A 26661-nucleotide genomic window follows, 5' to 3' on the forward strand; every position below is an offset into this window, starting at 1 on the left:
AGGATAGGCAGCCTACCTCCTCTGCCGGTCAGTGGGGATAGAAAATAACTGTCAAGGCTGCTTCACTTAATAACCAAGAAAGAAACCACTCAACTCCATTTTGCAGAATTAAGAGTACTTTTACTGATTATAAGTAAATAGAAGCTAAGCAAAGCTGGATCTGAGCAAAAGCACGCATAGCAGTTGATATCATACATGACCCATTCCCCTCCCCTTGGTAACCCCAGTCCATAGTCCAATCCAATATTTCCCCAGCTGTCAGGTGGGAGACATCTTCAAAAATCATCATCATGTTGGTATGCCTGACATTTGGCCTTGGCGGGAAACTCCCCTCCTTGCTACATGCACAATAGATGGTGAGAACAACTCCCAATTAACAGTCTCCTGTACAGATTTCTTCCCACTCCCAAATACCATGCCCTCCCTCCCCATTTCAATGGCAGCCGAAAAGCAAACAGCAAAACAGAGGCTGACAATAACGTTGCAGAAGCTACCAAAGACATTCCTACTCCAAATTTACTCACTGATATCGCATAATTTGAGTTTATAACTCATGCTAATAAAGATTTTAGCAGTCTTTTGTAGTGTACTGATGATATATAATCCCATGGCTAAGGATGATTCACTCAGTGGCATCATATACATGTTAAATAGGAGTGGAGAGACACCAAACCATGCAGCACCTCAAGGTGGGATCTGCCCTCTTCATAATCATTGAGTCAACCCCTAAGAAAAGAAGTGAACAAGCACAACACGTTGTTGCCCACCCACAATCCTCTGAGCCAATCCATAAGGCTACCATGGTTGATGGTATCAAAAGCACTAAGAGGTCCATATTCCACCCACAAGATTAGCTAAAATTAATAAAAACTTATCGCCACAATATTGGAAATGCAATGTTACACTAAGAATCTTTTACCATATGTGGTGGGAGTACCCGAAAGCTAGGGCCTTTTGGCACCAGATAAGAAAGTGTTTGGAAGAGACATTAAATCAAAGGATAGAGTTGAGGCCAGAACTATTTTTATTTGGGATCAAAAAAGAAAAATATAGCAAAGGTGGATTATATTTAATGTTGCATATTTTAATGGCAGCAAGATTGACCTTCACACAAAAATGGAAAGATAAAGAGACCTTCTTGAAACAAAGAATAATAAATAAGATACTAACATGCGCAGAAATGGACAGACTGACTCTAGAGCTCAAGGACAAGAGTGAGACAGAATACCACGAAATCTGGGACAAATGGTACCGATAGTTACAAACGAGAGAAAAAAGGTCAGGACAGAAAAACACGGATGTTAAGAATTGGAAATGTGATATGAATATTGTATGATAGGTAGGAACTGGATATGTATATGAATTGATAGTAACTATATAACTAAAGGAATTAATGGGTAGGTAATTTGACTGATTACATATACCTATGTAATGAATATAAACTGTTATTGTTGTAAGATGTAAGACAGTGGTGGGATTCAGCCAGTTCGCACTTTTCGGGAGAACTGGTTGCTAACTTTCTAAGTAGTTCAGAGAACCAATTGTTGGAAGAAATCTCCTTTTGTTTTTCTCCACTTTACAGGGCTAATCCTGTAAGGAAGGCAGGAAGGAAACATTCTAGTGTTGTTTCTAGCCTAATCTTTATTGACCTACTTACAGAAACTGCCTCTCCGGTTAACCTTATTTCATTGTAACAGCTAAGGCGAAGCACCCATTGACCTGCGTGATCTTGAGTTGGTCACGCCCACCCAGTCACATGACCACCGAGCCCCACCTACCCAGATAGTCATTAGGGCAGAGAACCAGTTGTTAAATTATTTGAATCCCACCTCTGATCTAAGAACATGGAAATCACTATGCCAGAAATGTTGCATTATGCCCAACGTTTTTAATGTTTACCTAATAAAAACCTTTTTTAAAAAAATAGGCACCAAGAGAGGGAGAGGGAAGATGGATGCACAACACCCATCCTTCCCATGCCATAGATTATCCAAAATCATGTCCCCTCTCATACCTGTTCTAAACTTCGACTGAAAAGGATCACGAAAATCCTTTATAATACTTCTAACGATGGTGGCGTAGTGGTTAGAATGCACTATTACAGGCTACTTCTGCTGACTGTTGGCTGTCTGCAATTTGGCAGATCAAATCTCAGCAGGCTCAAGATTGACTCAGCCTTCCATCCTTCTGAGGTGGGTAAAATGAGGACCCGGATTGTTGGGGCAATATGCCAACTCTGTAAACTGCTTTGAGACGGCTGTAAAGCACTGTGAAGTGGTATACAAGTCTAAGTGCTATTGCTATTATAATTAAAATTTTCAATTTTTTCATAGCAGTTAGCAGAAAAGCAATTAAAATAAAGAAGTTATCTCAAGAGATATTTCCAACTGAATCTTTTAAGTAAAGACTACTATTAATATTAACAATTGATGAACATTTGATTCAGGACCAGATTTACCAAACTGCTTTATTTTGCGATTGTTGATCTTCTCCCCGTCTCCCACATTGCATCAATTCTCAACATCATTAGGGCTGCAGTAAGAATGAATCTCTTTCATCAAAGCCATCAACACTAAATTTCATGAAAGTCTCTTATATTCAGTTGTATATCAGATGCATCTCTGCTGTGAGACATGCTTTAAGAGCAATCTGACATCCTTTTCAAGGGCACAGTTCCTCATGCCTGGCATATTACTTGGAGACTATCATGCTACATTCAAGATTTCAGCAGGAGAAGGGCACAATATTGGATTATAGTCATGCTTTGAAAGATTAATACTGCTCAGTCCCCTTGCAAACCAGTCTGGTAAATCTGAACTTCAGCAGCAATCCTTGCAAGATGAACTAAAACCATTGATTGTCTGTGGTTTGACTGTTTGTTGCCTTAATTAAGCCAAAGTTAATATATTTTTATGGTTTATCTGAATTCTACCATGCTGTTGCCTTTATCAATGGTACCAAAAATGTTAATATATAAACTTATTGGCATTGATTTTTCCACATGGCCTTGGTTTTGGGTTGACTTTAAGTGGATTATACTCAATCAGAGTTACTCATAATATTTACTAAAACAAGTGATTATGAGATGAACTGACTGGTTATGGCAGAACAATTACAACCCTTTTAGTTTATTTCAAAAGTGTGCCAAATGAATAATAAATGTATTTATACTTACACGAATATAGATATATTGAGACAACAGTGAATATCTTGTCTAAGATGGCAGATACTATGCTGTATTAAACACTAACTGCTTTGTTCTCAGATAATCATGAATTGATCACCAACTTTAGGCAAAAAAAATCCAGTTGTTAGGAAAAATATTACCCAATTTTTGTGTGTTGATTTTCCTTTCTGTTTTGTTTTACACCACTAGGAGATTGCATCTGCATATAATATTTAGTCGTCCCTAAAAAGTCATTCTGTCCTCATGCTACATTATTGTGAATATGTAACAGGAATAAATGAAAGAAAAAGAAAATCTACACTGGCGTTTGTTTTCCCTATTGCTGTTTCACACCTTCTGTTTGTATTCCTTTGATATGTTTTCCGACATCTTCTGGTGTAAATCCTTTTTCTACCTGAATACTTTATGTGTTTATATCATGTTCTCGTTAGATGAAGCTAGAGGGAAGCAAGATGGGGGTCTTTACCTTATGTGTAAATGATTGCTGTCTTTTGTGTGAGTCACGCCACAGAGCTTCAGACATAATAAGGTTGTAAGTCAATTGGGAGCTGCTGGAGCCACTGACAATTCATCTGCACTTGCAGTACCCACTTTTTACTGTGCACCCCTCCCTGCACTATAGAGAGCCATAAATATATCCAAATTGTGGTGGTGAAGAGTTGTTGTGGTAATAGGTTTTTTTTTAAGGAAAACCCAGCAGGAGTAAAATATAGAACTTAAAAACACAAGACAAATATGGCAAGTTGCAAATTTGACAAAATTCTAACTATTGATTGACTGGCTGTACAAATTGAACATTCTAGTAACTAATTGGGTGCCTTGCTTAGGTAACATGTTTAACCTAGTTTTAAAGGGAGCATTGGAGTCACTAATGTAGAATGTCAGAGGATAACTGTACCATGACCAACAGGGTCAGTAATTAAATGACACAAAGGTTAATTGCAGGGACAGACAAGGGAACTGAGGTGGCAGATTAAAAGAAATGGGCTGAATAACATTGCATTAATTCTGCAAGGGAGAAGACAGAAAATTATTTGAAAATCTGTTACACATTCAAGCCCATCCTTGACAATTTTAGATGAGGTTAGACTTTGTGCCTATTAAAGTTTGTAGCTGGAACCAGAGAACGATTGCAGTCATGTACATGGCAAGGAGAAGATGCTGCTGTTCTACTTTATGCTTAATCCCACTTTACCGCCAATGCTCGAGACAGTATAAATTATGCCTCTCACCACAATAACTCTGTGAGGAAGGTTGAGCTGATAGAGTGTCCAACATCACTCTATGAGGTTTTAGGGATGAGAGTGGACTTGAACCAGGATATCCTCAAACCTTTTCCAACATAACCACTACATCAATGTCATCCCTATCTCTTTTATTTTCTGTATACCTAGTTCATTTGTCTTTAAAAAAAATACTATAACATCAACATTTACAACTTAAAATTTTTGAGTAGAAAATCCAGAGTTTCACTTATTGATCAGTTCAATGCACTGCAGTTGTTAAAATCACTGCAGAAATCTGTTGGAATAAAGATGGAACATACTGGGAATGCAAAAGCTTGAAAATATAGGAAAGAGTGCTAATATTTCATTGGGTCAGGTACCATCAGAAAGTTTATGATATTTAGCTGCTAATCCTATTCTCTTTTGATCCAAGTAATCAATGTTCCAGTGCCTGGATGCTGTTTGAGTCTGGATGGAGGAAAACTGATTTAATCCTAGCTTAGCCAAGTGTTTATGGGGCCATGGTTCTTAAGATATTTGAGGTGACCCTTTAAAATTCCCCATAAACTATAGCGGATTCAAAATGCAGTAGCACAGTATTGGATGCAAACTCACGTAACATTTCTTTTACATGAATGGCATTGGTTTGTAGTGAGTTTTTGAGAGTAATTCAAGGTGCTGGTTATCATCTATAAAGTGCTTTGTGGCATGCAGCCTGTCTCTCTAAGAACCATCTCTCCCCCAACAATTTTGTCCTATAAGATCTGACGAAGGAGGCACCCATCAGTTCCCATCCATATGATGAGACTTGGGGTCCCTGTTTCCTTGTCATAACATCTTCTTTTTGAACAAGCATTCCCTGGAATTCAGACTGCTGAAACTCTGAAAACATTCAGGCCACCTTTTAAAAATGTATTTTTCCCCTTCAAGTTCTTAACTAAATTGGTTTGCCATTTGTGTGGGCTATGGCTGTTCCTCCTCCTGTTGCATTCATATTTCTTGACTCTGATTTTATGTATTGTGTTGTTTTTTTAATTGTATGTTGTCCAGAGTCCATGTTGAGATGGTTAGATAGTTGGATAGAGAAAGATGATAGAGAGATAAATGGAGAATAAGGTGAGAAAAGAGAGGGAGAGAAGGAGGGAGGGAGAGGGAGAGAGAGACAGAGACAGAGAGAAAAACAAAGACAGAGAGAGAATCTGTGACATTTTGAATGGCTATATTTTTGCAGTGTGTTATATGCATACTGAATCAATAAAACTGCTGTAGAAAGTATATCACCAATTCCTGGACCAAAAATATGCAACATTTCTATAAATATTTTACTCTAGTGTTTGCTTTCTTTTTCTTTGTTCAGGTTTGTTTCCTGCAGTGCTGAACTTGGCTTCTAATGCTCTCATCACCGCAAATGCTACCTGTGGAGAAAGAGGTCCACAAATGTACTGTAAGCTGGTGGAACATGTCTCTCGCCAGCCAGCAAGAAACCCTCAATGCCGCATCTGTGACCAGCGTAGTAGGAATCCAAACTGTAAGTGTATAGTATCTTATGTTCTTAACATCCTTCTCAGCTGAAATTATTATACTGGATCAAGAGCCATGGTGGTACTGTGGTTAGAATGCAGTATTGCAGGCTAATTCTGCCAACTGTCAGCAGTTCAATTCTTACCAGCTCAAGGCTGACTCTGTCTTCCATCTTTCTGAGGTTGGTAAAATGAGGACCCAGATTATTGGGGGCAATACGCTGACTTTGTAAACTGCTTAGAGAGGGTGGTAAAGCAAAAGTGGTATATAAGTCTAAGTGCTATTGCTAGGAGTTATGTTGGATCCTGATTTGGGAACAGAAAATGCCCATTATAGAATATCATCTGCACATTGGATGTCTTGTGATTATATAAGGGCAAGTCTGTCACCTTTTTCCCCTATATAACCGAAACCATAAATTGGAACTTTGTTCTCACTTTTACTGGCCTCCAGTTTAGAGGACCTTAGAGCAGTGGTGGATTTCTGCCAGTTCACACCAGATCGGGAGAACTGGATGGTGAAATGGACCTGGAAGTAACTTCCGGAATGCCTGCCCTGGCCCTGTCGCTCCACACTCACCCCCACCCGCTGGAGAGATGCAGCGGCACAATCCACCAGACAGCAGAGGCAAGCTCAGGAGTTTTCTCCTGGATTCCCCTCTGTCTTGCCTCCTCCGATCTCCCAAAGTTCTTTCCCCAGCGTGTGATAGCTTTCTACTGGATTCCCCTCTGTCTTGCCTTCTCCGATCTCTTAAAGTTCTTTCCCCAACGTGTAATAGCTTTCTACTGGATTCCCCTCTGTCTTGCCTTCTCCGATCTCTTAAAGTTCTTTCCCCAACGTGTAATAGCTTTCTACTGGATTCCCCTCTGTCTTGCCTCCTCCGATCTCCCAAAGTTCTTTCCTCAGCATGTTATAGCTTTCTACTGGATTCCCCTCTGTCTTGCCTCCACTGATCTCCCAAAGTTCTTTCCCCAATATGTGATAGCTTTCTACTGGATTCCTCTCTGTCCTGCCTTCTTCGATCTCCCTAATTTCGGCCCCTAATCCTCCAGTTGTCTATTTTTGGAGGTTTTCCCCTCTCTTCCCCTCCCTTTCATAGGAGTTCCAAAAATTTTTGCCACATGGCTTTGGGGTGGTGGTCATGTGACTGAGTGTGCATGAGTGATGTCAAGCCACACCCACAAAATAGGCCACACCCACAGAATAGGTTTTTAAAAAATTTGAAACCCACCACTGCATTAGAGTGCACAATTTGGATAGCAGATAAGCCCCATTTTCCTGCCCCAAGCCAGTCTTTCTTTGCCCCCAGTCAAAGGGGAGGGGAGACAAGTAATGTTGCTTCAGTGACAATAGAGGTTGGGACAAGTTATTCTCAGTTTTAGTTCTGAACTGAAGAAATCAAACACAGGCTAGAATATTCTATAAGTAGAAATAGCAGCAGCAGGGAGTTGGGGAGGAGAGGGAACCAGCACAGTTGGGGGGGGAGGACCAGCAGCAATGGCCTTGTGGGGGGTCTTGCACAAAAATGGAGAATACGCTGGGGAGTTGTGTTTGGAGTCCGTCAAACGAGGTGGAGGCAGACAAGACATTTTTCATATTTTTAAGTATTCTGAGCAAAAGAACATGTGAGAAAATTTATAACAATACATGTAATATTCAAATACCATGTTTTATTTCTGAGGAAGTCCCAGACAGAATACTATAAGTTACTTACCTGTAGTTCTGTGATCATTTCTCAAAAAATAAATAAATTGTGGGCTAATTCTGATGGTTCTTTAAGCTAAAATCCAGTACTAATCAGTTTAGCAGCCTCCATAAAGACCCCACATCTGCAGTTCTGACTGCTGTTAATCTGCAGTGCAGACAGCCATTAAAACACATGGTCTTTCATTACAAACTCATTTCATTTTAAGGTTTGCAAAATGTTCATTTGGCACACTGAACTGTTTTATTTACCAGAGATGGCCCTTTAATAAGAGTGCCATGTAATGTACCAGACTTTAAATGATCCCCTTGGAATTTGTGAATCTGGTGCATCTCCCCTTAATTACGGTGGAAGGAAATGAACACACACTCCCTGGTTAATCATATGTGAGCCCAAATTAAAGACCACATTTTGATGAGTTGCTTGTGTGCAAGCTAACTCCCTCGTCATTCATCACTGAGGTTGGTCTTTATGTTAAGCTTTCAGCTCTATCAGTTCCTCACCACCACCACCACCCCCGCCTTTCTTGCAGGCAGTCTATGGTTTATATTATCTCTCCCTTATTTAAAAAAAAATAAGAAAATATATTTCGGCAATTAATCAGTGGTTTCAATTTAATTAAGATTAAACTTCTGTAATGGGATTACAGTTAATTGTATATTCATTTCTCATTCTTTCTTTTCATGACTACACCTCATATCAATTTGATGTGGGGAGATTGATAGCAATATTTCTAATTAGACAACTTCTATTGCTATCACCTTGGAGACCTGAGCTTGATTTACAGCAGATTTTTTTTTCTCCCAAGATACATTTAAGCTCATTGCTGGAAAAAAAATATATCAGAGGCAGTAAAAAGATCACATAGTGCCAAAAGTAATTTTTCTTCTTTAGTCTTAGCTATCAGGGGTGAGGAGGGGGGTTGTAAAAGAGATAACAAATCCAATAAAAAATACTTCTCTCTCCAATTTTATCACATGTGACATGTTAATATTTCATTGGGCTCCTGAATCATTTGATATCTATGTACATTTTTTTTAGCATTTGCAGTTTTCAAACTAACAGATTATCTCCAACAAGTGTTTTAATTGTGTTTTCAGCTGTAGTCAGACATTCTTATTTATCAATGATTTTGAAAAAATTCCTTTTGTTTTGAAATACTGACATAATATGAAAACATTAATTTACACATTAACCTTGGTTAATGATTTCAATGATAGTGATTTTCTGTAAGCAGCAAAGACATATACCAAGCAATCATACATATGTAACCATCAGGAAAGTAGTGAGCAAAATAAATTAAAGGCAAGGGGTAAGAGAAAAGTAAATATTCTTTACAACAATAATCATTATACCTTTTCATACCTTTCTGTTTCTGGAAACCATCCTTGTTACTGCCATATCCATATCTGGATTATATACTTCTCATTTTCTTTTCTTTTTGAGGATCTCAGCAATACTAGCCAATCAATTTTGTTTTTCTCCATCTTTCTCTTTCCTTCAACCCCCTCATGAAGGATATACAAAATTCCTCAATTCTGGATTGAAACATTCCATACTGGAAAACTCAGGAGCATGGGCCAATGAGCTGGTTGAAGGGCAGAAATGATATAGAGTGACCTGCTAGGGCAGAGGGTTAGACTAGATGACCTACAATGTATCATCCATTAATCTGTTAAATCTGTTAAAGGTGTGGGAAATAGTTCTAGATATTCTAGATAAAACACTCCTGATGAAACAGGCATAATTGAGAATTACATAAACTACAGAATACCTCACACTTTTTCCAATGGAAAAGATTTAGGATGATCCAAAAGGTGAAGGTATGGTCTGAGGAAACCATGTATATTTCACAGTTCTCAAAACATTCCTGAAGCAATGAATTTTGTATCTCCACATGGTTTATTCTTTTTTTTTGTATATTCTTGTGTATGCTTTACTTCATCACATATCCACCTTGTCTCTTTTCACAGCCTCACCTTCATGTGCTTATGAAGTATTCCATAATTAAGTCTATTTACATGATCATAAGCTTTTGCTAAATCAGCAAACGCACAATAAAAGGTACACCCATTGTAAGCTAATTTTTGGCTTATGGAACTCTTTTCAATTGTTGGATGGTGTTTTGTGTCCTTTGAACTTGTTTCTTTTTCTGAAAATGTTTTGTTACCAAGCTAGGTAACATCTTGGGCATTTTCCGGTGCCAATATCCATTAAAATATTCTCTTGTCTCTGCTACTTCCGGAGAAATGTGCTTTTTATGGACTACAAAATTCAGCTGAGAAAAAGGCCAAAAGGGGAGACAGACTAAGATATTTAGATGATATAAAAGCTACTCTTGCTGGAATAAGTAATCTCGTCCCCAGGATAAACTATCTAATCTCTTTTGTTTCCTGAGCTGTAAACTGCAACTTTCCCCTGTTAATATAGACATTGAACCTTAACATGTTTCTTTGAAGAATCAAGTCTTGACTCTTAATCAAAAGATTGAGGCAGGGCTGCTTTGACTTTATTGTCTGCTTTGCTTACATAATATATATGAGTGTATTTATACATGAAACACACCTTTGAATCTCTCTATAACTTTTAATATTATATAATTTTTTCTCTTATTAAATATCAAGATATAGATCTTATTGATCTTTTTAGCAAAATTAGCTATCATAAAGGTAGACGGTTTCCTTAGATGCAGGTTTATTCTTTCTGCCCATTACAGATAGACAGAGGAAATGTCAGAATATTCATGAACTGGAATAGGACATAGCAACAGGTCAGCCATTGAGGACTTGCTGGAATAGGACATGGTAACAAGGTCAGACAATGTATACGCATGGCAATTGGGTCAGCCAATGGGAACTATTTGGTGTTATTATGTATATAAAGAAGTTAATAAATCTTGTTGAATCAGTTTTCTGTGTGTGCTTTCTGGATTTGATTTTTGCAACAAACTCTGACAGGAAAGTTATGTCACCATCTAATCCTGTTTTAATTCATTTTCTAAGGAACTCATTGAACTGAATTTCATCACAAAGCAATACTTGCACCTTTGAAAGTCAGCACTGTGTCATAAGAAACTTAGAAAAATATTTTTTATCTAAGATATTGCCCAGTATGTTCTACTTGCACCAATATGAAAACAGAATAAAGGGTAAAGAAGATAAGTTTCATTTTGTGCTAATTTTTTTTTATTCTTGGTTCAACAGTGAGACACCCCATATCAAATGCAATTGATGGCAAGAATACATGGTGGCAAAGCCCTAGCATTCAAAATGGAATAGAATATCACTACGTGACCATCACACTTGACTTACGGCAGGTAATCTTTATTCTTGAGATTTATAGGAGAGAAACTGGCTGAACCAGTGGGAGGAGTCAAATGGGGACTTAGTCTAGAATCCTTACATGGTGACAACAGGATGAAGTCTGAGCCTCCCTGCAAGCCATTGAACCTCATCTAGTCTCATCTAGGTGCAAATTGTTAGTATGAGAAGATTCCTGTGCATAGATTTGAGTAATAAATCAACTAATTTAATTCTTCATGGGTGAATCTGGTTATTATCATCCAGGTGAAATTGGATATTATAATTTGGTTAGAGGTGGGTTCCTACCAGTTCGCACCTATTCGGTAGAACCGGTTCGTCAAATATACCGAACCGGTTAGAAGAGGTTCTACCAGTGGACCCGGAAAGCAGGCCACACCTACAGAAGAGGTTCCAAAAATTTTTGAAACCCACCACTGGTCCTTGGATATGATTATTCTACACTATCATGCTCATATTTATAAAACTCAGTGCCTCTGTGAAAGGTAAGGATGACTACTGCGTTTGTGGTGCAATCAGAACATTTTCGTGTGTTGAAGTTGTTTTAATGCAAACCAAAGATGCCTTTTAAAAAACAAGTTTACATCATATTCTTATGCAGGCCAGTGCTGTGTGTGAGGTAATTTAAGGTGGTTCTGACAAGTGTCGTCGGCATCTTCATACCCGGTCACATGGGCAGCAAGCCACTCCCACAAAGGAGGCCACACCCACAGAGTAGGTTCGAACAATTTTTGAAACCCACCACTGAATTTGGTGGTAAAATTTCTCCCGTATTTCTCCATAGGATTCTGAGCATCCATTTTATCCTGAAGTATCATCAAGTTCTGATTAATTAGCACAAACACTACAAAATGTGAGCTATTCACAGACGCCTAATTTTACCACATTATAGCAACATATTAGTTATTTTCTGATTATTTTTCATTTCAATAGCTATCAGACTACATGGTAAGAAGCAACTATTTAACAAGATTTTCAGTGTGAAAGTCAGTGTGACTGGTGTCTACTCAGTGATACATGCTTGGCATATAGAACTCTTATTTTTAATCCTGACGTTTCCAAATATGATATGAAGAGGTGCAGTCTTGTCAGAAATTGAAAAGCTAGACCCAGCCAGCATCAAATGTTTTAAACTAGTTAGACTAATCTAATGGAATGTAAATGACTGTGATTATTCCTATATTACTGCAGCTGACAAACTCCCACCTAAATGTTCATAATAGGGTCTATTCACAAGAATAGTCTAAGATCCTAGGGGAATTATTGCTCTTATTGAATATGTATAAGAAAGATCCACCCACATTAGCATTTGCTTGCTTATACAAGGGAGAAGATCTACATTTTATTTTTTGCAAATATTCAGTATCTGTCTTGCAGCCGAAGGACAAGACTTCTAATAGAAGGGAAAGAGATCTAAATGGTACACCAGGATTCAAATAAGGTTCATAAAATTGATAAAACTGTCAGTCTTCTATTTATATCAACATCAGAAAACTCATAACAACTCAGTCCTCTCTTAACAGTTTAGTTTATGTACAAAAACTGCATAAATGTTTTACAAAGCTAGAAAAATGTACCAACTCTCAGAATTGCCTTAGTATCTCTGCAAAATAATTCAAAGGCAATTGATTTGTTTCTGAAAATTTGAATCACCTTAGAAACTTGATTCAAACTTTTTATTGAACAAGTTGATTCAGTTGAATCACCTTTGAATGTGAAATAGAGAGTGGGAGTGGGAGAGAGGGAGGGAGGGAGAGAGAGGGGGGAGAGATAGAGAGAGAGAGAGAAGGCAGACCCTTACTGAGATTCTATTATGGACGTTAAAATTGAGCTGCAAATTCTTTGGCGATATTATTCATCTTATTCAAGATTATAAGAGAGAATAAAGACATTCTACTTTCAGAAGTAGCCTCCCATCTGCTGCATTGGGTAGCTCCAGCTTCCATATCTACTGTTCTATATATAATATTGAATGTAATCTATATATAAAAAAGTGAAATGCCACTCACACGACATCATGAAATCTCCAGAACCGTAAAGCCTACAAACTTGAAATGTGCCATGTATATTCCTCTTGGCTTCCAGGTGCTCGCTAAGAAAGGATTTTTCCAAAAAGACCATCAGATCATTAGTATTTCTTATATTATTATTAAAACGCTCTGAGGCTAAGGAGTTAGATATTCTACCCCCCTCCCAACCTGACAAGAATTCTGTTCCAATTGCCACTTGGGTTTGGGCATGGCCAGCATGTGACTCACCTGGCCTGCAGGCTCGCAGTTTAGACATTTTATGCCCCTCCCCACCTGTAAAACACTCTGATGCTAAGGAGTTAGACTGAGGGAGAGAAGGGAATAAGATAGGAGAGGTTTCTGTGAGGCAAGCATGAAGAAGAGAAGGGGGATAGGAGAGGATCAATGGGGCAAGGCTGAGGTAGAAAAGGGAATAAGATAGGAGAGGCCTCCGTGGGGCCAGCCTGAGGGAGAGAATGGAAGAGGAGAGGCTTCTGTGGGGCAAGTCTGAGAGAGAGAAGGGGAGAGGAGAGGAGAGGCTGATCCTAACTACTCATTGATTTCCCAGCTGTAAGTGTTGATTTATCAAGCCCAATCACATAGTTCCATAGCGGAGAACAGGTATTCAACTTGTACTGTATAAACAAAAAAGCATTAAGGTTTTATAAAAGGAGGGGAGATTAAAAGGATAAGATCAAAACTTTGTTTATTTCTTTGTTGAAAAGTACAAGATTTAGCTGTTAACAGTTATAAGTCATTTACTGGTAGTTCCTTATTAAAATGTTTAATCCTTTTATAAAACATATTGTGCATTTTCTATTCCTACAACTCGTCATAAGATGAAAATTGCAAGAATACATTAGCAGTTGCTCTTGATAAATATGAATGTGCATGGAAAGCTTTTAGCAAATTCTCATGTTACTTTAGAAAAAGAAAAAAAAATAATTACAGTTTACTTCATTAAATAAATCTAGACCTTTGAGGAGATGCATTAAATCCTCTTGTTGGCTGTCTAATATAATAAATAATAGCAGGACATAATAGAAAGATAATGTATTTGCACAAGTTAGCTGGGTAAAGAGGAAAATATGTGTTTTGATATAATAATGAGTGATGGGACTGGGTTGGGACAGTTTTTCCTGTCTCATAGAATTATTTTTTATGAGTTTCCTCATATCAGTCAGCTGATACCCATGATATCATTAAGGCTCAACTGGAAGAGTACTGTGGAAAAGGTAATAAACAAATACATAGACTTTCAAGTCACACTATCTTAGTTATGTTTGACAAGTTTGGGTTTCATAATATATGCAGAATTGTATTAAGATGTTTTACTTAAGAGATAGTAGACTTACAAAGTATGTTTGGGTTTCAATTATTCCATGGAGACAAGAGAAGAGAGGTATGTTATGCATTTATAGTAATTTTGTTGTCTGTAAAAAACATCCTTTCAACAGAAATGGATTGTGGTGTGCACTGTTGGTGAGCAAAGTTCCATATCTGATTCAGTAGGGAGCCAATTAAAAATGCATTTAAGGATATTTCCTTTCTTATGATTCTGAATTTGACTGCAATAGATCTAGCCAGTTTAAACCAGTTCTCTAATTGCAAAAAAGATAAAATGAAGAGTATGTGTCATACTACCTTGTTAGGTTCCTAAATGCTATAAATAAGGTTCCTGGATTATAGAGGCCAGTCATAGATGAAGATTTGTTTAAGTAGGTAGATGGAAGCTTGTAGCTATCATTCCCATATCTTCATGTAATGGAGTTATAGTTTGAAAACTACTCTAAATGAACTGAAAAAGTTTTTGACAATGAGATCTACACTACTATAGAACAGTCTACTTACAGAGGTTATGGATTCTCGTTCATGGAGATTTTTAAAAAGAGAATAGATAACCACCTCTCAATAAGACTTTAATTGGTTTTCCTGTGCATTGCAAAGTTGAACTAGATGTTTCTGCCTGGTCCATAATTTTAGGATTTTATAGTCAAAGTATCTTTGTAAGTATGTACACACATACAATATATGTGTATTGCCTTTTGAACAGGTTCCTGCTTCAATGATTCAGTAGACCTATAGAGTTAAGTACCTGAAATTAAACCACTGAAGCCAATAAAATTAAAATAGGCTGCCTTTATACAATATGACAAGATAAACAGTCTGTATAAAACCTGCATGCTTCTAGATCAACAAACATTTGTTCAATAACAGAACCCATCCTAAGGCTTACCTCTTAGTGATGTGATTTTATTAGTGTCGAATATTTTATACTGCTGCCTTTATCCCTAAAATCTGGAAGCTGGTTTATTTTAAGTATCATGCTGTCGTTTATAATATTTCTAAGAAAACATGCAGGACTTTGATTTAAGACATAAGGCAATCTAATATATTCTAGCATATATCCAAGCTTTGGAATGCTATTCAGAACTACACTACAATTTAAGCCAGCTATTGAAAAATTTCAAAGTATAAAAATAAGATAAAAGATTAAAGATTAAAGGAATAGATGAATTTGTGACAGGTTTGAAATATATTTTGGTTTTTAAATTACAGGTAATCTTTGTTTTATCAAATGTCCTATTTAGTGACCATTTGAAGTTATGATGGAAATGAAAAAAAATAACTTTATGGCCATTCTTTGCACTTACAACTGTTGTACTGCAGATTCGGATTTTGTAACCAGTGTGCATTTATAACCATTGAGTATTCCACAGTCTGAGCATCATAATTTATGTACTTCACAGCTGGTTTCCGATAAACAAAGGTAATGGAGAAACCAGCCGTGACCCATCAAAACCGCGGAGGACAAAATTGCGCTCGACGAAAGCACGCATTTGACGTCATCACAGCGTGACGAAAAAAATTAAAAATTGAAATAAAATTAAAATTAAAGCAAGCCGATTCACATAAAGGTAAGGGTTAGGTTTAGGTTTAGGGTTAGGGTTAGGTTAAGGGTTAGGGTTAGGTTTAGCGTTAGGTTAAGGGTTACGTTTAGGGTTAGATTTAGGGTTAGGTTAAGGGTTAGGTTTAGGGTTAGGTTTAGGGTTAGGTTTGGGGGGGTTAGGGTAAGGTTTTCGCTTTATTTTTACATTTTTCGATCACAGCGCGATGTTTTCGTCGCGCTGTGATAACGTCAAATGCGCGCTTTCGTCCAGCGCGATTTTGTCCTCCGCAGTTTTGTGGTGGAACCGATACCAGCAGTAAAATGGCAAATCATGGCAACATGATGATCACTTAATAATCAAGGGAGATTTGCTTAATGACTGCAGTGCAAGAAAGTTGTAAGTGTGTCATGTCATATGATGTCTTACTTGCTGACTACAGCTTAGCAATAGAATTGCCAGTCCCAATTGTGGTTGTTAAGCAAGAACCATCTGTATAAAGCAGTAATAGTTATGACATACTTTTAAACCTGGTTGTTTGCAGAATAAATGATAGTATGTAGCTAAATCTTTGAGTACAAGATACTAAAAAGATATTTCTACCAGCTATTTATTTCAGAGACTTTAAATCTTTAATATCTTGCTTAAAGTCCTTTATGAAGAACAAATGCTATTGTTGGCTCAGAGTTGGATGGAGATACTTATCTTTCTTTTATGTTTCTTTTTAAATGGTTTTTTTTAAACTTTGCCAAATATTTAGTTGTTTTCTAAGTAGTCCTTTTATTACATCTTAGGAAACCAGAGAGTATTAAGATAATCATTTTTCTGCCAAGCCATCAAAGATTGATATAGGAGTAGACAATCTGTGCTATTCCAAATGTCGTTGGACTCGTGGCACGACAAAACCGCGCTCCACTAAAGTGCGCCCGATTAAACCGCGTCGCTGATGTCATCAGCAGGGCGACAACAGCGACCGCAGAAAAAAAGGGCGCTTTAAATAGCGCTTTGAAAGCAAGCCGATTCAAGTTAAGGTAAGGGTTAGGTTTAGGGTTAGGTTTAGGGTTAGGTTAAGGGTTAGGGTTAGGTTTAGGGTTAGGTTAAGGGTTAGGATTAGGTTTAGCGTTAGGTTAAGGGTTAGGTTTAGGGTTAGGTTTAGGGTTAGGTTTAGGATTAGGTTTAGGGGGGTTAGGTTTAGGTTTAGGGGTTAATTTTAGCTTTAGCGTTTACAGCGTGCTTTTTTCGTCGCGCTGTGATGACGTCAGCTACGCGGTTTCGTCGAGCGCGCTTTAGTCGAACGCGGTTTTGTGGTGGAACCGTTGGACTACTATCTTCAAAATGTCTCCCCAAAGGCCATAGGGATTGTGTTAGTTGTAATTCACTAACTTCTTGGGTATCATTGATTAACCTCTACTGAAATATTCCAGACCCTGTTGTCTCTCACTATTAACCAGCCTGTCTCTTGGACTCAGTAGGACAGACCCTTACATCCAACTGCCTCTACTTCATCAAATATTAATTAGCATGAAAGAACTGAGAATAAGATCTCCTCTGTCTTTATTATAGGCAATGATGAACGTTTATCAGTTTCAGACAGATGGTCAATTTTATTTGGTCTGAACTTTTGACACTAGGTGGATCCCTCCACTAAAGTTCACAGCTGTTTTAATAAGCTACAAACAGATGCTATATTGGCTTTCCCACACATTCTGAGGTATTTGTTCCTAGTCAAATCCAAAGTTTTGCACAATCCTACTGCACATCCATCAGCCTATATTGTTTCATGTGCTCTGAATTTTAGTTACAGTACTTAACTTTGTTTTTATGGCCAAAATCAGTATATATGATGATACATGATGAAAACCCAAATATTTATAAAAGTAGTGCATAAATAAATCAGATATCATTCTTAAAATTTCAATCCCTTTCATAAATGACTGTAGTCAAAGATGAAGTAGTAGATAAAGAGAAAGAAAGAAAGGAAGGAAGAAAGGAAGAAAGAAAGAAAGAAAGAAAGAAAGAAAGAAAGAAAGAAAGAAAGAAAGAAAGAAAGTCTTATAACTGCCAACAAGTGAACTGCTGCCCTATCTAGATCCCTTCCAGTTGGGTTTCAGGCCTGGTTACTCTTTGAGTCTCTTTGGTCGCGCTGACCGATGATCTCTGGTGGACCAGGGATAGAGGACATTCCTCTATCCTGGTGCTTCTTGATCTCTCAGCGGCCTTCGATACCATCGACCATGGTATCCTTCTGTGACGACTGGGGGAGGTGGGAGTGGGAGGCACCGTTTTGCGGTGGTTCTCCTCTTACCTCTCAGACAGGTCACAGTCAGTGTTGGTTGGAGGACAGAGGTTGACCCCTAGGCTCCTTATATATGGGGTGCTGCAGGGTTCGGTCCTGTCCCCCCTCCTATTTAACATCTACATGAAGCCTCTGGGTGAGATCATTTGCCGGCATGGGATTAAATACCACCAATATGCGGACGATACCCAGCTGTATCTGTCTGCCCCGTGCCAACTCAGTGAAGCAGTGGAAGTGATGTGCCAGTGCCTGGAGGCTGTTATGGTCTGGATGGGAGTAAACAAGCTGGCACTCAATCCAGACAAGACCAAGTGGCTATTGATGTTCCCTCCCAAGGATAGTCCAGACTCTCCATCTATCAGCCTGGAGGGTGAAAGTCTACACCCTTCATAGAGGGCCCGCAACTTGGGTGTCGTCCTAGATCCGCAGCTGACATTAGAACACCATTTGTCAGCTGTGACCAGGGGGGCTTTTGCCCAGGTTCGCCTGGTGCACCAGTTGCAGCCCTATCTGGACCGGGAGGCACTTCTAATGGTCACTCATGCCCTTGTCACCTCAAGACTCGATTACTGCAATGCACTCTACATGGGGCTGCCCTTGAAGAGTGTTCAGAGACTACAGTTGGTCCAGAATGCAGCCGCGCGAGCGATATCAGGTGTTCTTCATTACACCCATGTTACACCTATCCTCCGCGAGCTGCACTGGCTCCCTATTGGTCTCCGGATGTGCTACAAGGTGCTGGTTATTACCTTTAAAGCCCTACATGGCCTTGGACCTGGATATCTGAGAGACCGCCTCCTGCTACATACCTCCCAACAGCCGATAAGAACTCACAGACTAGGCCTCCTCTGGGTGCCATCGACCGGACAATGCCGGCTGACAGCCCCTCGGGGGAGAGCCTTCTCTGTAGCTGCTCCGGCCCTGTGGAACAATCTACCCGCAGAGATCCGGACCCTTCCCACTCTCGCGGCCTTCCAAAAATCCACCAAAACCTGGCTGTTCCGGTAGGCCTGGAGCTGTTGACCCATGAATGAGGTCCAGCCCCCAGCTAAGTCGAGTGTATGGTGTGTTCTTTTTAAATTGTTCCTGTCTTTCCCCTATTTTTTACTTTATCTTGTATTTGTAAGCCGCCCGGAGTCCTACGGGATTGGGCGGCATATAAGCTTATTAAATTACAAATTACGAATTATTGCCCTTGGGACCAGCTGCCAATTTAATTAATTTTTGAAGCAACCCATTTGGACCTTAAGATACAGAAGGATCTTGACAAACTTGAACATTGGGCACTATCTAACAAAATGAAATTCAATTGTTAAAAAAGTAAGGTTTTACATTTAGACAAGAAAAACAAAATTCACATGTACAGAATATGTGCTACCTTGCTTAATAGTAGTAAATGTGAGAGGGATCTTGGAATCCTAATGGACAACCATTTAAATATGAGCCAGCAGTGAGCAGCTGCTGCCAAAAAATCCAACACAGATCTAGGCTGCATAAACAGAAGGAGGGAATCAAGATCACATGAATTGTTAATACCACTTTATAATGCCTTGGTAAGGCCACAGTTGGAATAATGCATTCAGTTTTGGTTGCCACGATGTAAAAAAGATATGAAGACTCTAGAAAGAGTGAAGATAAGAGCAACAAAGATGATTAGGAGACCGGAGGAACGGTTGCAGGAACTGGGTATGTCTAGTTTAATGAAAACAAGGACTGGGGGAGACATGATAGCAGTGTTCCAATATCTCAGGGGTTTCCACAAAGAAGAGGGAGTCAAACTATTCTCCAAGGCACCTGAGGGTAGAAAAAGAAGCAATGGATGGAAACTAATCAAGGAGAGAAGCAACTTAGAACTGAGAAGAAATTTCCTGACAGTTAGAACAATTAATCAGTGGAACAGCTTGCCTCCAGAAGTTGTGAATGCCCCAACATTGGAAGTCTTTAAGAAGATGTTGGATAGCCATTTGTCTGAAATGGTGTAGGGTTTCCTGCCTAGGCAGGGGGTTGGACTAGAAGCCCTCCAAGGTCCATTCCAACTCTGTTATTCTATATTCTACCTAAAAGGCCATAAGGTTGGGGAAACTATGGCAAACCCCTAACAGCCCATGTCTGGAAATTGAAATTCTTCAACCATATTAGCTGAGAAATTTCCAACACTAGCCCAGTCATCCAAGAAAGGTGGTTTGCTGAACATCAAGGCAGCCAGCAATATAATGGTCTGTAAGAATTTTTTTTTTTTTTTGATAGACAGGAAGTTGAAGGGGAGACTAGGCATTGGTCACATTAGTCCAAAGAGGAATGGGGGCATGGCAAACATCTCAGAAAGTCTCCTTAGTATCTTGGAGTTAAAGGCAAGGGGTAGTTTCAGATGTGCAAGATTCCGTTACTGCAAACTTATGATAAAGGTCGGGTTAGCACTCGCTGGTGCTTTTGGTTGGATTAATTTTAAGGGCTGACATTAATCTTGCAAGTCTGAAAGTATATCTCTCCATTATAAACATGTTTACAAATATACAGCAATTGTAAAAAAAAATCTCCTTGAGATGTTTATAATAAAACAGCAATTAAAAAATGTCCATGTTAAAATTTCAGAAAGATAACTTTGCCTGAGTTTACATTCTACTGAAGGGCTAAGATATACTTTTGCAGCCATAAGAATTAAGAATTAATTAACAGAAGAAACTGTCAGATGGGTATCATCCAGGCTGCTTTGCCATCTAAAGTAGACTATTAAGTTACAGATTCCTTGGCTGAAGGCTATAAAGGACACAGTAATGAGATTTCTTTTACCAAATTCTGTTCCCAGAGTGCCTAATGCTACTGTCTGTGTATATCAATCTGGCACCAGATTCTGTTGAATTCAGTGATTTAGAAATAACTGCTGTATACCTGATTGACTAACACTTTATAGCATTTATGAATGTGCAAAGAAAAAACTAATCTTGTTGATTGAACTTTGGTTGAACTAAGTAATGAAGTCATCACAATAAACAAAGAGACAAAATGCATTCCTATCAGATCCATGAAAGACATGCATGAAAAAATAAGCTTCAATATGTTCAAAAGCTGTATATAATTCTTATACATATTACTTATTTTACAGATATGTGTATAGACGTCCAATTGTATTTCTCTGTGTGAAGTTGTTCTGAAAGTTACATTGCACAATCAGCTCTTAACTAATGAATTTATTTTGAGTTAGAAGAGCAGGTGGGAGCACTACACAATAAGATTTCCTGCTTCATTGGCTAGTTCTATGTAGATTAATGACTCATTTCAGTCCAATATGAATAATATTAATGTAGTGAATAATCTTTTGTAATATAATACAGTTTCCTGTGTCTTATCAGCCATTTGTAAATGGGTATTGTAAGTTATGAAAGTGTGTTTCACAGTGTGTCCTGTACAGATTGAGGCAATTACTCATGGAAATAGAAACTTGTGTCAGATCATAAAGATCATACTGTTTAATATAGTACATTCTGGGAAGCTTTTTCTATTAATTTATAACTTAGATGTATAGGTAGTCCTCGACTTACAACAGTTCATTTAGTGACCGTTCAAAGTTACAACATCACTGAAAAAAGTGACTTATGACCATTTTTTACACCGTTGCAGCATCCCCATGGTCATGTGATTTACATTTGGATGATTGATAACCGACTCACATTTATGAGGGTTGCAAGGTCACAGTCATGTGATTGTCTTCTGATCAGCAAAGTCAATGAGGAAACCAGATTCACTTAACAGCCCCGTTACTAATTTAACAACTGCAGAGATGTGGCAAGAAAAGTCATAAAATGGGGAAAACTCACCTAACAACATACATTTTGGGCTCAGCTATGGTTGTAAGTACCTGTACAACCCATGCTGTCCAGATTATAGGATAGAAAATAGTGTTTACAAACTATTAAATGTATAACATATAGACAAATAAGATACATATGATATATACCGTACCTGTGCAAAAAACCTCAAAACTTTCTTCAACTATGCAAGTGCTTGACCAAGTTTGTAAGAAATAAAAAAAAAGCTAAATAGCTTCCATGATTTATAAATGCACATTTTCCCCCTATTATTTAAACTAATACATCAATTAGCTCATATTTTAGAATGGTCACAACAAAACATGATAGCATGCATTTTGTTGGGCACACCACCAACAGGCTGCATTATCCACATTGGCCCATGATGTAACATTTCCCAATGAAAGCTGTTGGCTAGCTGTCGAACAGTTAGATATCTTACTGTGCTTGCAAATTAACTTTATGCCTTTATAATCACCTTCAAGTTCTGCCAATAGAGAGAAGATCCCCATTCTGTTTAGTTGTGCTGGTCAGTGGTAACAGCCTGTAGATTAGTAACAAAAAAATTACCAGCTGTTGCTGCCTATAAGTGTTTTTGGCACACAATTTTAATTTAAAGTTCATTTTTGTTAACATTAGGAGTTACCTTGTGATTTTGCCTGGTAAGATAGCACTTTCATTACTTTCATTATTGCATATGTATTTGTAGTTACTTCATTTGATGTAGCTTCCCTTATATGTTTGATTTTTTTAAGAGTTATTTTTTTTTGGGGGGGGGGAATGCAGATATGGGAATGATCAGTTAATGTGACGGAGAAAAGAATAATTACATTTGTCTTGCAGCTTTGAACTTATATGCTTTCAATGTGTTCCACCTAATAATTATTCTGTTACAGCTCTATTCATAAATGTCCTCTTTCAACAGCTACTATTTTCTTAATATCTCATTCTATTCCTCAATAATAGCCAAGTTTTTTATGTAAAATAGTGTGTGTGTGTGTGTGTGTGTAGGTGAGAAGCCCACTGTATTATGACATCTTTAGAATCAAATTTTTATTTTGTATCCAAGAAACTCTGAACAGGAAATAAAAACAAAGACCAATATTAAAACACACAAACAAAAATGAAAACCAAGAGTTGTTTAAAGTGTAGTAAGAGAAAAAAAATAAAAAGGACGATAGTCAAGACATTTATGGATGTTTGCTAAATCTGAAAAAGCCTGAATGTTTCAGTTTGGAACTTTTGTTTACCTTTAAAAACATATTTCTTGTTCAGAAAACAGTTTTCAGATATATTTTTGAGAGGCAGAGGCAGAGGCGGGTTGCTCCCGGTTCGACCCGGTTCGGCCAAACCAACAGTGGTGGTGGCGGGAGGCTCCACCCACCCACCTGGATGCTTCTATACATGCATGCAAGCGTGAGCCATGAGTGAACCGGTAATAAACCTGTTAGCAACCCACCACTGGGCAGAGGGCTTATAAATGCACTTTCCATTAAAGCACATGCATACACAATATTTAGATTTCATGGAGGGAAAACTGTTGATGAAAACAATTGCTAACAGTTAAAGCCTTTAGAATGAAACATAGCTTTTGATAGTAATACATTTGTTCATTATTTCTACTTGAGTGGCATAAGCTTTTGCAATCCTTTTGGCGACATTGTTTTATACCAGCAAGACTTGCAAAGTATCTGGCTTTATTTTGGTGAACACGAACTTGTGGCTATGAGCTATTTCATAACTGCTGGTTTGATATGAGCAGTCCTATTTATGTTTTCCTGTTCCTGAGTTCACATGGACATTAAGCTTATTCTCTGCAGGGCTGGATCCTGTTTTTCTCCTTCAGGACTCTGTACAAAGTTTCATCTACACGAAGGCCATGAAGATCCAGAAGATTTTCAATCAGCTTTGGGGCATTTACTTTCTCAAAGATTTACTGAGCTACTTAATTGCTTTTGTTCGGCCCATATTCCATTGGGTATAGATTTCTTCCTGACTATGCAAAATGGAAAAGATATGACATTTTCCAGTGATCTACTTAATTTCTACTCTGGAGTTTTTCGTGAAACAAACATAGCTTTTAATACAGCAGCGCTCAACCTTTTGGGCACCAGGAACTGGTTCCATAGAGAGATATTTTTCCACAGACCAGAGGGGGCATGGTTTCGCGTGTTGCCTGCATCCACAGATGGGGCTTTGCCTGTTTGCACAGCCCGGTTTCTGGCATGCTGTGGCCCAGTGCCAGTCCATGGACTGAGAGTTCGGTGCTTGCTTTAACACATGTCCAAGTGGAATTACATTTTCTTCTGATTTATAGCAACTCAATATTTGGTGTCATTTTCTAATTCTAAATTTTGTTAATTTCTGCTGGTTTCCATAATTCTCATGTTTTCTTTCTTACTAGTATTTCATTGAACAAATAGAATATCTGCTAATCTTATGTTTCTGATATTGTAGCTGGTTGTCAAAGACTATTCTGTTCTTACCAACTACTGTCTTTCAATTTAAGCGATTCATAGCAATCAGTATATGCAGTTTGGTCCATGGTTCTGTGGAATGTAAATAACTTTGCAATTTCTTTCCATTGAAAAACAGCTTTTGGAATTTTTCTCAAAGGCTAAAGTGGAAATATATTTTTTTAACCAATACATGATTCAATTTGAAGCTCTGTGTGTGGTAGTATTAAATGCTTATTGTGTTTCATCTCTATCTTCATATGAATAAAACAAAGCCTGCTCTCATTGGATTTTAATTCAGAATTTTAGTTGCATTTTTCACGAATGATTTAATAATAGCATGAAATGAGCACAAAACTGACTGCACTTCATAAAATCATACTGTATTTATTGGTATGTACATCATAGTCCATCATGAACAGTCTGATTAATGAAAGCATTGAAACTGATGAATTTGATGACTGATACTCAGCCAGGAAATAGTGTTGATTGCCATAGATTGCAAATATATACAGCCAAAATTTAGGTTTAAAATAGAAGATTAGTTCTCAAATAGAACAATTCTAAGGCATGGGATTGGGAACTAAAAAGATTTCTAGCAATATACAGTATTCAGCCCTGTAGAACTTGTAATTTTATCCACTGCTGTCTGGATTTGGAACTAGCAAGATAATTGTTACAACTGAAATGAAAGTATATTGCACTTTTCTAAATGTTAAAGGAAGACATTGATCTTTTAATAGATAAAACCAGATGGCTTTACAGCACAGTACTTAAGTGTTTTTGCTCATGAACTTTCCACATATGAGTTAAATGAATTCTTCAGTGAAACATTGAATGTGTTATTTACCACTAGCTCAACATAGATTTCACTGGAATAAACTTCCATCTAAATATACTTAGCAAAGGAACCTCAATTAAAAAAGCAAGTCTGGATAGCCTTGATTCCTTCCTCTTTGTATGAACATTTAGGGAAGATTCATTTAGGGTGGGGGCTGTCAAACTAACAGCCTGCGGGCTGGATGCATCACATGCTGGCCACGCCCAATCCCCATTTAGTGAAAAGGGGAAATGTCCCGATACATCACGTAACATTGCCGTGATGATGTGAGTTTGACATATATATGGTAAATTGTACTCACAACTGCTAATTAATCTCTCCCAGAGGTTTCATATAGTTATTAAAAGGTGGAGGATGGAGAGTTAATCCCCCAAGAGATTAACCACTGAGCTGGCCTCTCCTCCCCTGTTACCACTGAAGGCAGACTGTTATCACTGTTTCATAATCTCCAGTCCTTGCAGGCAATCTACAAGAACACCATAGGTGATGGAGGCTGCTAGTTCTGAAATGTTACATCTTGAAACTAGAGCGATAGGCTCTACCAAGGTCCTCCATTCTGGCAGGAAAAATCTCAAAGCTGATTGCCTGAGCCGTCTTACAGCTCCCTATAAAAGGGCTAGCTGTCAGAGAGGCCAGCACTGGATTTGTACGTAGTTATCTAATAAAGAGCTGTTTGTTGTCACTGAAGCATCTGTCCTGTCTTATCATTCACCCTATCTAGCATGAAAGGACCAGGAAAGGTCATCCACCAGAGCATACCATATCTGTCCTTTATACAGACCTCAACCCTGGCTGAAAGAAATCCAGACCTGCTTTTATTATGAAGCACTGTAGCTGATTTGGTACACATCTCAATAATTTTACCTAACAAGGAAAAATGGAGATCCAGGGAGCCAAATCCAGCATTATCAAGGTTAATAAAGAAAGCTCCTAGGCTGTGCAAATTTCAGCATTTTTGTGATAATCTTACACTGATCAACAACTGCTGTATGATTAGAAACAACACTTCAGTGCCTTTGGCTATGCTGACTTTCAACTTTTATCCCCGCACATCTACAGGGACCATTTAGGGGAATCCTATTGGGTCCCAAACTAAAAATTTCAGTCCATTGCCAAATATTCTTGCTGGCTTACACATTTAAACAAGAGGTTCAAGAAGGATGCTCTAAATTAATAATCACAGTGTACAGAGTGGCAACAATTTTTTAAAAAAGGGTAACATTAGAGTCTCTTCTGAAGTCAGCCATGGTTTCTGATCAGGGGTGGGTTACAGCAGTCCCTATTATCGGTTCGCTTGTGGCTGCACCGGGCATGTGTGTGCTTGATGCACGCATGCACAAAAGCAAAAAACAAGATGAACCATTTTGTGGGCATAGCCAGCCTGGGTTGCTTCTGGTTCCAGTGAC

At 38.3% G+C, this 26661-nt stretch overlaps 1 protein-coding gene across 1 annotated transcript in view; it reads left to right on the top strand.

Moving 5' to 3' along the window:
* LAMA2 (laminin subunit alpha 2) overlaps positions 1–26661 on the top strand; it is a 499033-nt gene that overhangs the window by 126257 nt on the left and 346115 nt on the right. The window contains 2 exon segments of the mRNA XM_032215335.1: positions 5771–5941; positions 10843–10955. Of these exon segments, the coding sequence (XP_032071226.1) occupies positions 5771–5941; positions 10843–10955 (284 nt within the window).

This window comes from Thamnophis elegans, chromosome 4, assembly GCF_009769535.1.
Source record: "Thamnophis elegans isolate rThaEle1 chromosome 4, rThaEle1.pri, whole genome shotgun sequence".
In the NCBI taxonomy this organism is placed as follows: Eukaryota; Metazoa; Chordata; class Lepidosauria; order Squamata; family Colubridae; genus Thamnophis; species Thamnophis elegans.